The sequence below is a fragment of the Perognathus longimembris genome, chromosome 18 (assembly GCF_023159225.1).
Source record: "Perognathus longimembris pacificus isolate PPM17 chromosome 18, ASM2315922v1, whole genome shotgun sequence".
Lineage (NCBI taxonomy): Eukaryota > Metazoa > Chordata > Mammalia > Rodentia > Heteromyidae > Perognathus > Perognathus longimembris.
In genome coordinates, this window is record NC_063178.1 from 39,795,975 (window position 1) to 39,809,777 (window position 13,803).

General features: G+C 40.9%; 1 protein-coding gene across 1 annotated transcript in view; it reads left to right on the plus strand.

Annotated features, from left to right (window-relative positions):
* LOC125366970 (olfactory receptor 1174-like) overlaps positions 1-13,803 on the plus strand; it is a 70,546-nt gene that overhangs the window by 2,096 nt on the left and 54,647 nt on the right. The window contains 4 exon segments of the mRNA XM_048367643.1: positions 358-890; positions 893-985; positions 988-1,099; positions 1,101-1,251. Of these exon segments, the coding sequence (XP_048223600.1) occupies positions 358-890; positions 893-985; positions 988-1,099; positions 1,101-1,251 (889 nt within the window).

Genomic DNA, 13,803 nt, shown 5'->3' on the forward strand with positions numbered 1-13,803 from the left:
TGTTTTATTCTGATCATCAGAAGGGAATAGAGTAGTGAAAACATGAATAAGGATCAGAATTGAAGATATTTTGAGAGACACATCTCCACAGACTCAGTACATCAGTAGGGAGAGTTTTACTTTAGCCACACCACTTCCTAAATCTCTAGGGAGGACAAGAATAAAGATTTTTCACAGTCAGCTCACGTAAAAATACAAAACGATAGAGTCATTGGAATGTTGATAAGTAGGATAAGACTCGTCATTCAGGCATCATAAACAAAAAGAGAAATACTTGAATTGTACCCCTTGTCCATAATTGAGAGATTGAAGGCGGGGATTTGGGGAACCTCTTAATGCATTACTCTGTCATTTCAGATTTACAATGATGAGAATACTGGGTGGAAATGACTCCTTGACTGAGTTTATTCTTGCTGGATTAATAGATCATTCAGAAATCCAACTAACCCTCTTTTACATATTTCTAATAATCTATATTGTCACCATAGTGGGTAATCTAGGCTTGATCACTCTTATTGTTCTAAATGCTCACCTCCACACTCCCATGTACTATTTCTTCTTCAACCTCTCCTTTACGGATCTCTGTTACTCTTCTGTTTTCACTCCAAAAATGTTGATGAATTTCATCTTAAAGAAGAATGTCATTTCCTACATTAGGTGCAAATTTCAGCTCTTTTTCTTTCTCTTTTTTGTAACATCTAAATGCTACATGTTGACCTCGATGTCCTATGATGGCTATGTGGTCATATGTAATCCATTATTATATAAGATAACCGTGTCCCAACAGGTCTGTTCCGGGCTGTCTTTTGCTGCCTACACAATGGGCTTTGCTGGAGCCATGGTCCACACGGGCTGCATGCTTAGACTGACGTTTTGCAATGTCGAGGTCACCAACCACTACTAGTGCTTTCTTGTACCAGCACCTATGTCAATGAGATTGTAGTCATCATTGTTGTAGGCATTAACATCACAATCCCCAGATGTACCATCTTATTTCTTATGTTTTTAACATCAGTACCATTCTCCAAATTAAATCCACTCAAGGAAGAGCAAAAGCCTTCAGTACCTGTACTTCCCACATAATGGCTATATTTTTAATGTGCATCATTCATGTATCTTAAATACTCTTCTGGATCTATGGAGCAGGGAATCTTTTCTTCTGTTTTCTACACTAATGTTGGGCCCATGCTCAATCCTTTGATTTATACTTTGAGGAACAAGGATGTCAAAGTGGGATTGAAAAACATTCTGGTAAAATTTCAAAGGGGAGACATGTTTAGAAGCAATAATGAGGCAACCAGTCACAAATTTTAATCATTTTGTAACATTTATCTATGAAAAAGTTTTTTTTTTTATTATTGAGAAACCTGTGACTGTACAAATGACGGCATGTGTTGTTTAGTTGGCTTTTCTTTTCCAGTGTAGCTAATATTATTTTTCTGTATTTTAGTATATCTAACTAATATGCTTCATAGTGAATAACAGATCCCTACAAGAGCATAAGGATTTGATGACTTCTTTATTACCAACCATGTAAAGGCAAATATGGAATCAGATCCTATTTATCTTACATTTAATTCTATTTTTCTTAACTTTTTTCTTTGCTATATGACAGTTTTGTTTGTTTTGAGAAAGGTGAAATGTGCCCCACATTCTAGTTACTTCTGAAAGTATTATTCAATTTATTATTGAAGGGCATATATGTACTCTTCACCTTTTATTGTCAAAGGCAGCTTTACTGGAAGGTCCAGAAGGAGTACATGTGCATTTTAGATTTCAAGAAGGACCCATATTAGTTCCTATTGTAAATCTTGAATTCCTTACTTGCTAGTGTGGCAACCAGTATTCGAAAAGGAATGGATAGTTTTTGTTAAGAATCTTAAAATATTAATTCCCAGCATGGAAACACCAAATATTGAATCATTAGAAATACTTTATCCAATTTAGATGTACCCAATAAAGTTTACCATGAAAAAAAGTGTATTGGTCATGATGAACTCTCTTTGTACTTTTCTCCACATCAATCTGTATAATGCTAAAGTCACAAACTGTACTTAAAACACAGGCTGTTTTACTTAATTTCTTGACTCTACTACTGCTTTTTTCATCTGTATATTTAGAATGTTAGATATATTTGAAATTTAAAAATATCTTATTGGATAATGTCAAGAATAATTTACCATTATAACTAATATAACGCATTACAAAATGTTGGGGCATTGGCTTGGCAGGTCCTGAGAGACCGCCCCTTTCTCCCGCCCTGGGGCTGCACGGCTGTTAGCCACTCCTACCTTTTCCCGGGGCCTGGAACCAGAAAGGCAGCTCTGACCAGCCCTGCCTTCTGCCTCAGCCACGTGTGTGTCAAAATGGCATGGGGCCAGGTCCAGGGGGCGGTCCTGTGGGCTGTGATCTCCGCCTCAGGGGGAAGTTCTGTGACATTACTGTGATGAAGACCCCAGATCTGCCTATCCCTAGTGACTCCAGATCTCTCCTCTTTCTGCCGCCATTACTGTCATATAAACCCCTCCCCTGAGTAAACCGGTGGATTTCCCAGAAGTTTTCCCTGTTACAGCCCATGTGTCCTGCCTCCTTATTCTTAGCGATTGGGGGCGGGGGGGGGGGCGTCTCCCAGCCACACATGCCAAGGCTTGCACGTAGCCCTCACTCCAGCTTTGCTGTCTGCGGGATGGGGCGGCTTACGCTCGAGGGTGAAAGGGGACTACACAGGAGGTAACAAGGCCCAACAACAAAAACATATTAAAACTAATAACACATTTATTGCTGATAAGGATCATATGAAATGTATTTTCAGTAAAACACTTACCTCTGTTTAAATTGAAGGAAGTTTTGACACCTGTGAATAAAATTTCAATGTGTATCTATATGCAAAACTTTTAGACTAATATTTCTTTCACATTAAAAATTATTAACAATATTTATTTGGGCTTGAAAATTGAAATAAATTGCATATCAAAACTTGAAGAATGGGGCTGGGGATATGGCCTAGTGGCAAGAGTGCTTGCCTTATATACATGAGGCCCTGGGTTCAATTCCCCAGCATCATATATACAGAAAATGGCCAGAAGTGGCGCTGTGGCTCAAGTGGCAGAGTGCTAGCCTTGAGCAAAAAGAAGCCAGGGGCAGTGCTCAGGCCCTGAGTCCAAGCCCAAGGACTGGCAAAAACAAAACAAAAAAAACTTGAAAAATGCATTAACTAGTCAGTGCTCTGGGAAGTGAAGTGACTATAGTCCTAGCAGAAGTTCACTTGAATCTGAGTTTGAGGCCATCCTAGGCAGTATTGAGATTGACAGATCCACTCTGTAGAACCATATTAAGATTACATATCTTTGGGTAAAATTTCATAGCTTTTCTTTAAAATGGTTCTCCTTTCCTTCACTTCTCCCGTCCCTTCTCTTCCCTTGTAACAAAGGCTTGAGTATCAGACATCAACTTCAATATATGGATTTAGATTCTCTTTCCATTTTATCTTACCTTGACACTAAATATTTTTCCTCTTATAACATCAGCCATGTGTTTACATTTTGAAATACATGGCACTTTTCTGAGCATTTTTAGCAATTCAGTATCACATCCTCCATTTCACTTATAATATCTCTTAGTTCAGTTCTGTATTTTATGTGTATTCTGTATTTTATTTGATAATATGGTATGATTTAACTCTTTTCAGTTAAATTACCACTAACTTCTTTAAGGGTACATATTTTCATTTTTCAAAAAGTAAAGAAAGATGAAAATACTCCATGATGTGTCTCAGTTAAAGGGATGACCATTTGATATACTTTGCTGTAATTGACTATGACAATTATACAGACAAAGAAAGGAAAGTATTAGAGAATTCTGCAATGTAAGGACTAGGCTGGAATCTTTCTGTATTCATTTATTCAACGTTTCTCCATAGGTGCATTGATATTATTAAAGGCCTAGCAATGACCTTCATCATAAGCTCCAGCCTGGAACATAAGCTCTAGCCCAGACACAAGGACCTTCTGAAATACATTGATTTTGCACACTTTTATTTCATAGTACAGAGAACTGTTTCTGCAACAGAGAAAGTGTTCAGAAAGATGGAATCGGTTTAAGAAGTGAGGCTGAGTGTTGTACATACCATGGCTTTGGAGAATCAAAGAGTGTTTTCTCTGTTCCATTACTTCACAGATGACTAGGACTGCAAGTATGTGCCACAGAGATTAACAGTGTTAGAAAAAGACATGTAGGAAAATTTATGCTGTGTCATTCACAATTTTCTATAGGGTTACAGAGTTGTGCACAGTGCTAACTGCTAAAAAGAGTGACAAACGTATTAAAACAAAGGGTGTTAGGATATTAGCCTGCCAGAATTGGCACACTGTTGATACATGTGTTAACTGAAGAGGAAATAAAAAGTTGAAAAAATAGTTTACATAAAGAAGAATATGGAAAGTAGAGAAGGTTCCGATGTAGAAAATGAAAGTACATTTATGATAGGAAATGCTAATGTGTTAGGATTACATCTACTTGAACAATTTCCTAATTTGTTTGAAAAAAATGAGTGGAACTAAACAAGAACTAATGATAGACCACACTTCTCACCAGATATGGAGCAGTGGGTGAAGTGTACAGGTCATCAGTATTCCAACACAGAGAGAAACCAGTGCCTCCTAAGAGCTGTAAGTTTCCTGGCCTATGAAGAGCCCTTGGGGATGGCCTTGGCAAGCATGGCTCTTGGTTTATCTACACTCACAGCAGTTGTTCTTGGGGTCTTTGTGAAACACCACAACACCCCCATTGTCAAGGCTAATAACCAGGCTCTCAGCTACATCCTGCTCATCTCCCTCATCTTCTACTTCCTCAGTTCCTTGCTCTTTATTGGCTGCCCCAGCTCAGTCACCTGCATTCTACAGCAAACTACATTTAGTGTTACATTCACTATAGCTGTTTCTGCTGTCTTGGCCAAAACTGTAACTGTGGTTATGGTCTTCAAGTTCACTTCTCCAGGGAGAACGATGAGGTGGCTGCTGGTATCAAGGGCCCCTAACATCATCATTCCCATCTGTACTCTGATCCAGGAGATTCTCTGTGCAATCTGGCTGGGAACCTCTCCTCCTTTCATTGACACAGATGCCCACTCTGAACATGGCCTCTTCATCATCCTGTGTAATAAGGGCTCCCTCACTGCTTTCTACTGTGTCTTGGGATTCCTGGCCTCCTTGGCCCTGGCCAGCTTCACTATGACTTTCCGAGCCAGGAACCTGCCTGACACCTTCAATGAAGCAAAGTTCCTCACCTTCAGCATGCTGGTATTCTGCAGTGTGTGGCTCACCTTCCTGCCTGTCTACCACAGTGCCAATGGGAAGATCATGGTGGCTATAGAGGTCTTCTCCATCTTGACCTCTAGTGCAAGACTCCTAGGCTGCATCCTTGCCCCGAAGTGCTATAGCGTCTTGTTAAGGCCAGATAGAAATGTTCTGCATGCCCTCCAGAATAAAATGCACACAGGGAAGAATAATCCATCTTAAGGCCACATGTATGAATTTTTGGATTAAATCTACATTTCTTTATTCAAGCAGATATTATTTTATATATTTGAAATAATCTCAAGAATTACTGACTGCTTCTAATTTCTCTAATGAGGGTACAATCACAAGTGCTGGCTAAAGATGCATTTTTAAAATTTTTTGATATTCTTATTTACTCTGCATTCATTCCATCATCCCAATTATTATATTTTTCACTCTTGATTTGTTTTGTAATTTTTTTTTCTTTATTAATCATTTACTTAAAGTTTCTGTTTGGGCATCTGTCTTGGGACTTGAACTTAAAGCCTATGTACTGTCAGTGACTTTATTGTTTTCTAAAACTATGGTTTTACCAGTTGAGTCACAGACCTCCTTTTGGCTCTGTGGTGGTTAACTGAAGACAAGAGTCTCAATGGACTTTTCTGCCCAGGTTGGTTTCAAAATCTGACCCCTGTATCACACCTTCCTAGGTAATTGAATTCAACTAAGTTGTACTGACATAATTTTAAAATACATTAAATTCCTCCTTCTATATCACTACACTGCTTAATCCCCAAATATATTATATTAATATTTTCATTTTATTTCTATTCACATATCTGCCTTTTGCAACATTCCTCAATCTGTTTTGTTTGATCATTCTCTCCCCATTCTCTGTATCCCTTACCTCTCTCTTTTCCTTTCATCCTTTGTCTTCTTGTCCCCCACTTTTCTCTCTCTATAGTTTTAAAATTTCAAGAATGGTTTTTATATGCAGCAAAAATACACTTCAATTTTATAACACGATGTATTGGATTAATGGAGTATTGGTGGGAGAAAGTATAGATTCATAATAGTTTGATTATATATGGCTGTATATACATTAAACTTATCCTAGCTTAATCACTTAAGAATATTATACATACAAAGTTATATATATTCAATATACATGTATGCTTTTTATGTTACCAATTGTTGTTACATCAGTTAACAGCAAGTAAATATTATATGTACAGTATCTTTATTTTATACGAGATGCTTTACTCATAATTAAATAGACCAAATTACTGAGTTTTATACTAGGTTTAACTACTGAAAACACATGGTCACATAATGGAAGCCCTTTTTGCCCTCTTGTATTGTTATTGTGCCTTTGTTCTGAAATCTTTATTTCTAATACATAATTCCATAATGACAGTGGATTTCTATTGCTTTTGTTTAGAGTTGGAAATACAACTATGTATTGGCAAAAATAAACCCATCGTGTTCATGTTCATTTTACATATTTTACGACTTATCAAATATTTCTATATCTTTAGTATTTTTATCAGGACACAGTCAATGTGTTTCAGTTTATATTGAAATTCCTATTTTCTCTTTCTTCTTGATTTTGACAATTTCATCACTAAGCTTGATTACTGTTGTTGAATAAAACACTGATTGCCCATTCAGTAGCAAGCACTTAACTCTTATTACAAAATATGAGCTCCCAGTACCCACTATGCAGAAGTCAGAGTGCATTTTGGCCATCAGGAAGGGGAGCAAGTTACCAAATGTGAGTAAGAAAAAGGACATAGCGATGATACTTACGACATCCGGTCCATGTTATACAAATATTATAATCAATTGTAAAGGAGAAATTCTTATGCTGACACTGGTGTTCATAAGGCAAAAGTATCACAGGGAAGTACATATTAAATGTATACATATAATAATCTATGTATGCACAAGAGTATTCATTGACAGGAGCAGTGTATTGAGATTGGATCCCATACGAGTTCCGTCACAGGTCTATAGGATGAAGTCCTCAAGCTTTGGCTCATCTTATTTTCATGTCAGGCACCATATGAGTGAAACTGTGCTACTATCAAGATAAAACGATGTCTATCTCATACTTTTACTTTACAGTTCCTACAGGAAAGGTATAGAAAGACATATTCTCATGTGTGTGCATGCACACACACACACACACGCAAAGGAAATAAAATCAACAGGTCTTTTAGATGCAAAGAATATCAAATCAAACCCATAGTATCCAGGCTGGTGATTAAACTAGAACCAGCCAGCCAGGTACACACCTGTCATCCTAGCTACTCAGGAGGCTGAGATCTGTGGGTCATGGTTCCAAGCTAGCCTTGGTAGGCAGTCCATGAGACACTTATCTGCAATTGGCCCACAGAGAACCAGAAGAATGTTAGTATCTCTAGCCCCCAGATGCATCAGCAGAGCACCCTCCCTGCGGAGCCAGCCGGCAGTGAATGGGAATCCTGACTGAGGGCGGCGAGGATTAAGGAAAAGGAAAAATACAAGACAAGAGAAAAAAGACAAGAGGCAAAGATGGGGTACGGGAGGTCTCCATCTCGAGATTGAGACTCAAGACTGCAGAGACAGTTTATTTTCAACTCCCAGCTTATATGCAGTTTTGGAACCAGGGAATAGCATAGGGTTGCTAAAATTCCAGAACACAAAGAAGCTTAGAAGTTTGCAACATTTGATTACAGTAAACACAAGGTAACAAACCTGCCGGGCCAGCCGGCAGGGGAACAGAAATCCTGACTGAGGGGCGGCAGGGATACGGAAAAGGAAAAATAAGGCAAGAGAAAAAAGACAAGAGACAAAGATGGGGTACGGGAGGTCTACAGCCGTAAGGTTGAACCTCAAGACTGCAGCAACAGTTTATTCTCACTCCCAGCTTATATGCAGTTTTGGAACCAGGGAATAGCATAGGATTGTTAAAATTCCAGAACATAAAGAGTCTTTGAAGTTTGCAACATTTGATTACAGTAAACACAGGACAAGGTTGATTAACATAGGAATCTACTCCAGCGGACATAGCAAGGTGGGGACATAGCAAAGCAATTCCGGACAGTGGTTGTGAACAAATGTCCTTGCCTTTAGCATATCCAGGCGGTAACAGCACAGCCAGAGGTGATAATGAACCTAGCTGCAGGTCTGGCTCCCTAGCTGCAGGTCTGGCTCCCGTCATCTTGGCGACATCGGCGCAGCCAGAGGTCAGGATGAGCTTAGCTGCTAGCTCGGCTCCCGAAAGTTCCCCCGTCTTTTTATTAAAAGAAGTGAACCCGCCTGTCTTAGGTGGGGTGGGTGCCCCAGCCCGCCTTACCCGTCTTGGGGAACAACTTCAGAGCAGTGCTGAAGGCCCTGTCTTAGGTCGGTCTAAGGCTGGCACCGCCTCATACCCGTCTCTGGCTGCGGTTCCTCTCGGGGGAAATTCATTTACTTGGAGCTTGACCTTATGCAGCTGGCTGGCTAAACTCATGAAAGAGTTTTGCAATATGCGTACAATGCAAGGAAGACATAGGCAAGCCATCAGCAAAAGTATCCCTGGGCCGAGCAATGTCATTAGCAGCCCCTTAACGTTAGTTAAGGAAGGGACATACTGTTGAAGTTGTTCAAACAGTTCTTTTGCTGTTTCTGCCACTTTAAAGTCCAAAGGCGGAGCCTGTTCTAGTCCAGCTATTTGTCTATGGAGTTGAAAGAGATCTAAGGACAAGATATTATGGTGCCAAATACCATTTAAATGTGCTACAACTTGTTCCCAAGGATAGCTTGACCCATTATACTTATGGAGGGTCACACAAATAAAGTCAAACCCAGCATGACAGCGCACCCGTTGCAAAGTTTGTAAGGCACGAATTTGTTCTCCCAGAGACAACACAGATTCATACAATGCTTCTAATTTTTGTTCTACCTTATCATCAATCCTGCCTTGAAAGTGCAGGGCTTGCGTGGTATTATGAGCAAGCTGATTAACATGGTGAGCTGTCTGCACATTCTGTGTTAAAGCCACAGTGGCCGCTGCAGCAGAGGCAGCTAAGGAAATAAAGGCTAAAATTCCTGCTATTAGTAGCCCTACAAATCGTCTAGGGCGCATAAGTTCTTTTAAATGTTTTAACACTTGAATACCTGTTTCTTCATACCAAGCTTCAGATAAGTTTACAGGAAGCATAACAAATAGTGGTTGCTTAATAATAATTACAGAATCAGTAAGACCACTATACAAGCAATTTGTAAAAGAACAGTTAGTGCAGGTAACATTGAAATACATGGCTCCTATAGAAATATTAAAAGGTCCATACATAATAGCATAAGGGGGTGTTACACAACTCATAATATTTTTTAAAGAAGTAGAAGTGGGCCAGGAGATATTATTCAGAGCAGCCACTAACATCCAGACATGGCGTTGAGGGCGTCCATTCATCCACCACAGACCTGGGTTGAACTTATTGGTGAGATTAGCTCCAGACCAGTCCATCAGCTGAGAATTAGTTCCTGAAATATTGGTTATAAAAGGGTGATCATGTCTACACTTTACAGGGTGCAGTTCTCCCGTGGATTCTACAATTTGAGAGGAGTTGATGCAGCGAGGTATCATGAAGGATGAGGTAGAATTGGCACGTACAGGGAACCCAGTAGGCAATGAAGTCATTTGTATACTATACACTTGACTTTTATCAGGAATCCAAATTCTATAGTTTATGGATTGCATCACAGTACAGCCTGGAATATAACTGTTGGATTCAGTTGTAAAACATAAAGGGGTTCCAATGCCAGAAGCTGCAAAATCTCCCATTTTAACGTGTTGGACAAAAGGGTCTGGAGCTGTACCGTACGCTGATCTGTTGACATGGACGAACACCTCAGCTTCCTCCCAGGTCCCAGGGTGCACAATCGGTGGATCTGGCACATAAGCCCAGTGGGTCAGCGCTTGTACCGTTCTGATGAGTTTCCACAATCCGAACACAACGCTCAGGTAGCCAGCGAGCATCATTTTCATCCTGTGAAAAAACACAGACATGTCCTCGACCCCATGTCAATACCGGATCGGGCCCGTGCCAAGCACTTGTTAGAGGATCTTTCCACTTAACTTGAGCAAAAGCTCTTTGCTCTCTCTTTTCCCAGAACCGCTGTGCCGCGGAGTGGCCATTGCAATCCAAATTTAAAAAATTTAGTAGGAATAAAGCATGAGAAAGGATATTAACAGGAGAGAAGGGGTATAGTTCCCCCCCTTTTAATTTAGAAATTTGGTGTTTTAACAAACCGTTGGCCCGTTCGACAATTCCTTGACCATGAGGATTATAGGGGATACCTGTAGAGTGAACAATTTGGTAAGATTTGCAAAAAGTTTGAAAAGCTCGTCCAACATATCCCGGACCATTATCAGTTTTAATTTGTTTAGGAAGTCCCATAGTAGCAAAGCAGCGTAAGGCATGGGAAATACAATGTTTGCCAGCTTCCGCGCTAAGAGGAGTAGCCATAATAAAATTAGAGTAAGTGTCTATTGTAACATGGACAAAGCGGAGCCGTCCAAAGGAGGGGATGTGGGTAACATCCATTTGCCAAACATGATTAGCCACTAAGCCTCTGGGATTAATCCCATTGGAGGGCACAGGCAGGAAGGTAGCACAGTTGGGACAAGTTTTTACAATTTGACGAGCTGCCTCACGAGTAATATGAAATTGTTGACGTAAGGCACGACTGTTTTGATGGTGGGCAGCATGTGATTGCTTTGCCAAGTCAATTTGAGAAAGAAAAATTTGGGTAGCCTCATCCGTAACAGCATTGCCCTCACTTAATGGTCCAGGAAGCTTAGTATGAGCACGTATAAATCCAAAAAAACACGGACAGGTGCGAGAGCGAAGAAGAAGTTGTATCTGGCGAAAAAGAGTTTGGATAGTGGAATTAGCTGTACCAAGAAAAGGGACAGTTTCAATGACCTGAAGGGCTCGAATAACATAATGACTATCTGAATATAAATTAAAGGCTTTAGTACGTAAAAGAGTAACGGCCTCTAAAACTGCTTGAAGTTCAACTTCCTGGGCAGAAGAAAGCCCAGTGTCCCAAGATCTAGTTTCACCATCAATAGTAAGAGCTGCTGTTCCATTAGAGGATCCGTCTGTAAACACCAAGGCAGCCATAGAAAGAGGAGATAAAGATACAATCTGAGGAAATATAAAAGTGTAAGAAGAGGCAAAGTGAAGTAACTTGTTAGAGGGATAATGATGTGAAATTGTGCCCACAAAATTGGCCCAAGCAATGGCCCAGGAATCACAATGAGTATAAAGCCATTCTTGCTGCTGCAAAGTATAGGGGATATAAATAACCTGTGGATCTCGTCCAAGATACTTACAAGATTCCACACGGCACATATGGACTAAGGTGGCTACCAATTCATAATAAGGAGTTAATACTTTTGAAGGAGTAGCAGGCAAGGAAAGCCACAAAAGGGGTCCCTTCTGCCAGAGGACCGCTGTTGGAGAATGAGGTGTAGTTAAAATATAAGCTTCCCAAGGGGCTGAGTAATCAATATAATTTATATGTTGGGAAGAAATGGCAGAATTTACTATGCTCAAGGCTTCTGCTGCTTCAGTTGTTATTTCTCTGGGAGATGTAGGGTCAGGGTCCCCCTTTAGCATATCAAACAAAGGTTTTAATTCAGCTGTGGACAATTTAAGATAAGGGTGAAGCCAATTAATATCTCCCAGGAATTTTTGAAAATCATGAAAAGTACGCAAATGAGAAGTCTTAATCTGCAATTTCTGGCTAGTAAAATAATAAGGACCCAAAATATGACCAAGATAAGTATATGGAGGGTGCTCTTGCACCTTTTCACTAGCTATTATTAACCCAAAAGAGGTGAGATCTTGTTTTAACTGTCCAAAGGCTTGGCGTACTACTTCAGGGTTTAAGTGAGCCAACAAAATATCATCTGTGTAGTGAATAATATAAACAGAAGGAAAATTTTGGCGAGTAGAAGAGAGAGCCCGTGCCACAAAGCTTTGACACAAAGTGGGGCTGTTTCTCATGCCTTGGGGTAACACTAGCCAATGGTATCTTTTTATGGGTTCTTTAAAATTTGTAGAGGGGACACTAAACGCAAAGCGTTTGCAATCTTGAGGAGCAAGAGGTATGGTATAAAAACAATCTTTTAAGTCAATTATTATTTTGTATGTATTTTGAGGAATTGCCATAGGAGAGGGCAAGCCTGGTTGTAATGCCCCCATAAGTTCCATGGTGGCATTCACTCGCCGGAGATCCTGTAGGAGTCTCCATTTGCCAGATTTCTTTTTAACAACAAAAATAGGCGAATTCCATGGGGAAGTAGTAGGAGCAATGTGGCCCAAGTCCAGCTGTTCCTGCACCAGCTTTTGGGCAACAACAATCTTTTCAATTGATAGGGGCCACTGATCCACCCACACCGGAGTGTCTGATAACCATGTGATAGGATCGGCATGAGGGACAGGACGAGCAGCAACCCCCGTTAAATATATCCCAGCCCTTGTCTAGGAGGTCGGGGCTGAGGTTGAATGGGTTCTCTAATTCCTTGCTGATGACTTCCCAATCCTCCTGAGGGCAGTAGCCCTTGACTTAGGAGTTGACGAGTGACTGCGTCACTAGGGCTAAACAAATAGACTCCCATTTTTTCCATAATATCTCTGCCCCACAAATTTATGGGCAAATGATCTAATACAAAAGGCTGGAAAGTCCCAGAATGCCCCTCACCATCTCTCCAGTTAAGGATGGCACTGCTTTGTTGGGTGTCTGTGGCATGGCCAATCCCCTGCAGGGATGTAAGAGACGCATTAAGAGGCCAGTTGGAAGGCCAATGTCTCTTGGCTATCACAGACACATCTGCTCCTGTATCTAACAGACCTCGGAAGGGCTTTTCTTGTATATAAATTGTAAGCTCGGGCCTCTCCCGTTTTATGTTTTGAACCCAAAATATGTCTGAGGACCCAAAACTCCTTTCTCCCCTCGGGTTCGGGGTGGCTGATGCACCGACTTAAATTAAAGGAATAAGGATGAGCTGAGCAATTCTTTGTCCTGCAGGGATAGAGATAACACTAACAGGCGCTGAAGCCATGATTTTTATTTCTCCAGTATAGTCCTGATCTATCACTCCTGGAATAATATGCAGGCCTCTCAGCGCAGAGCTACTGCGGCCTAACAGCAAGCCAACAGATCCCCTCGGTAGGGGGCCAATGGCTCCCGTAGGGAGGGCCTGGACTCCCATCTCCGGAGTCAGTACTGAGCTGGTGGAGGAGAAGAGGTCCAATCCTGCACTCCCTGGCGTTGCTCGGAGGAGGCAGGAAACTGATTGTAACTGCGAGTTGTTGGGGGATGGGCCTGAGGTTGGGGGAAGGAAGGGGCCGCCCCAAAATTTCTCTGCGGGGCCAGGGGCTGGCCCCTCTGCCAGTTTCCCGAAATCGGGCGGCCAGAGTTAACAAAAGTAGATCTACATTTCCTAGCCCAATGCTTCCCTTTATTACAACGGGGACAAGTTCCAGGC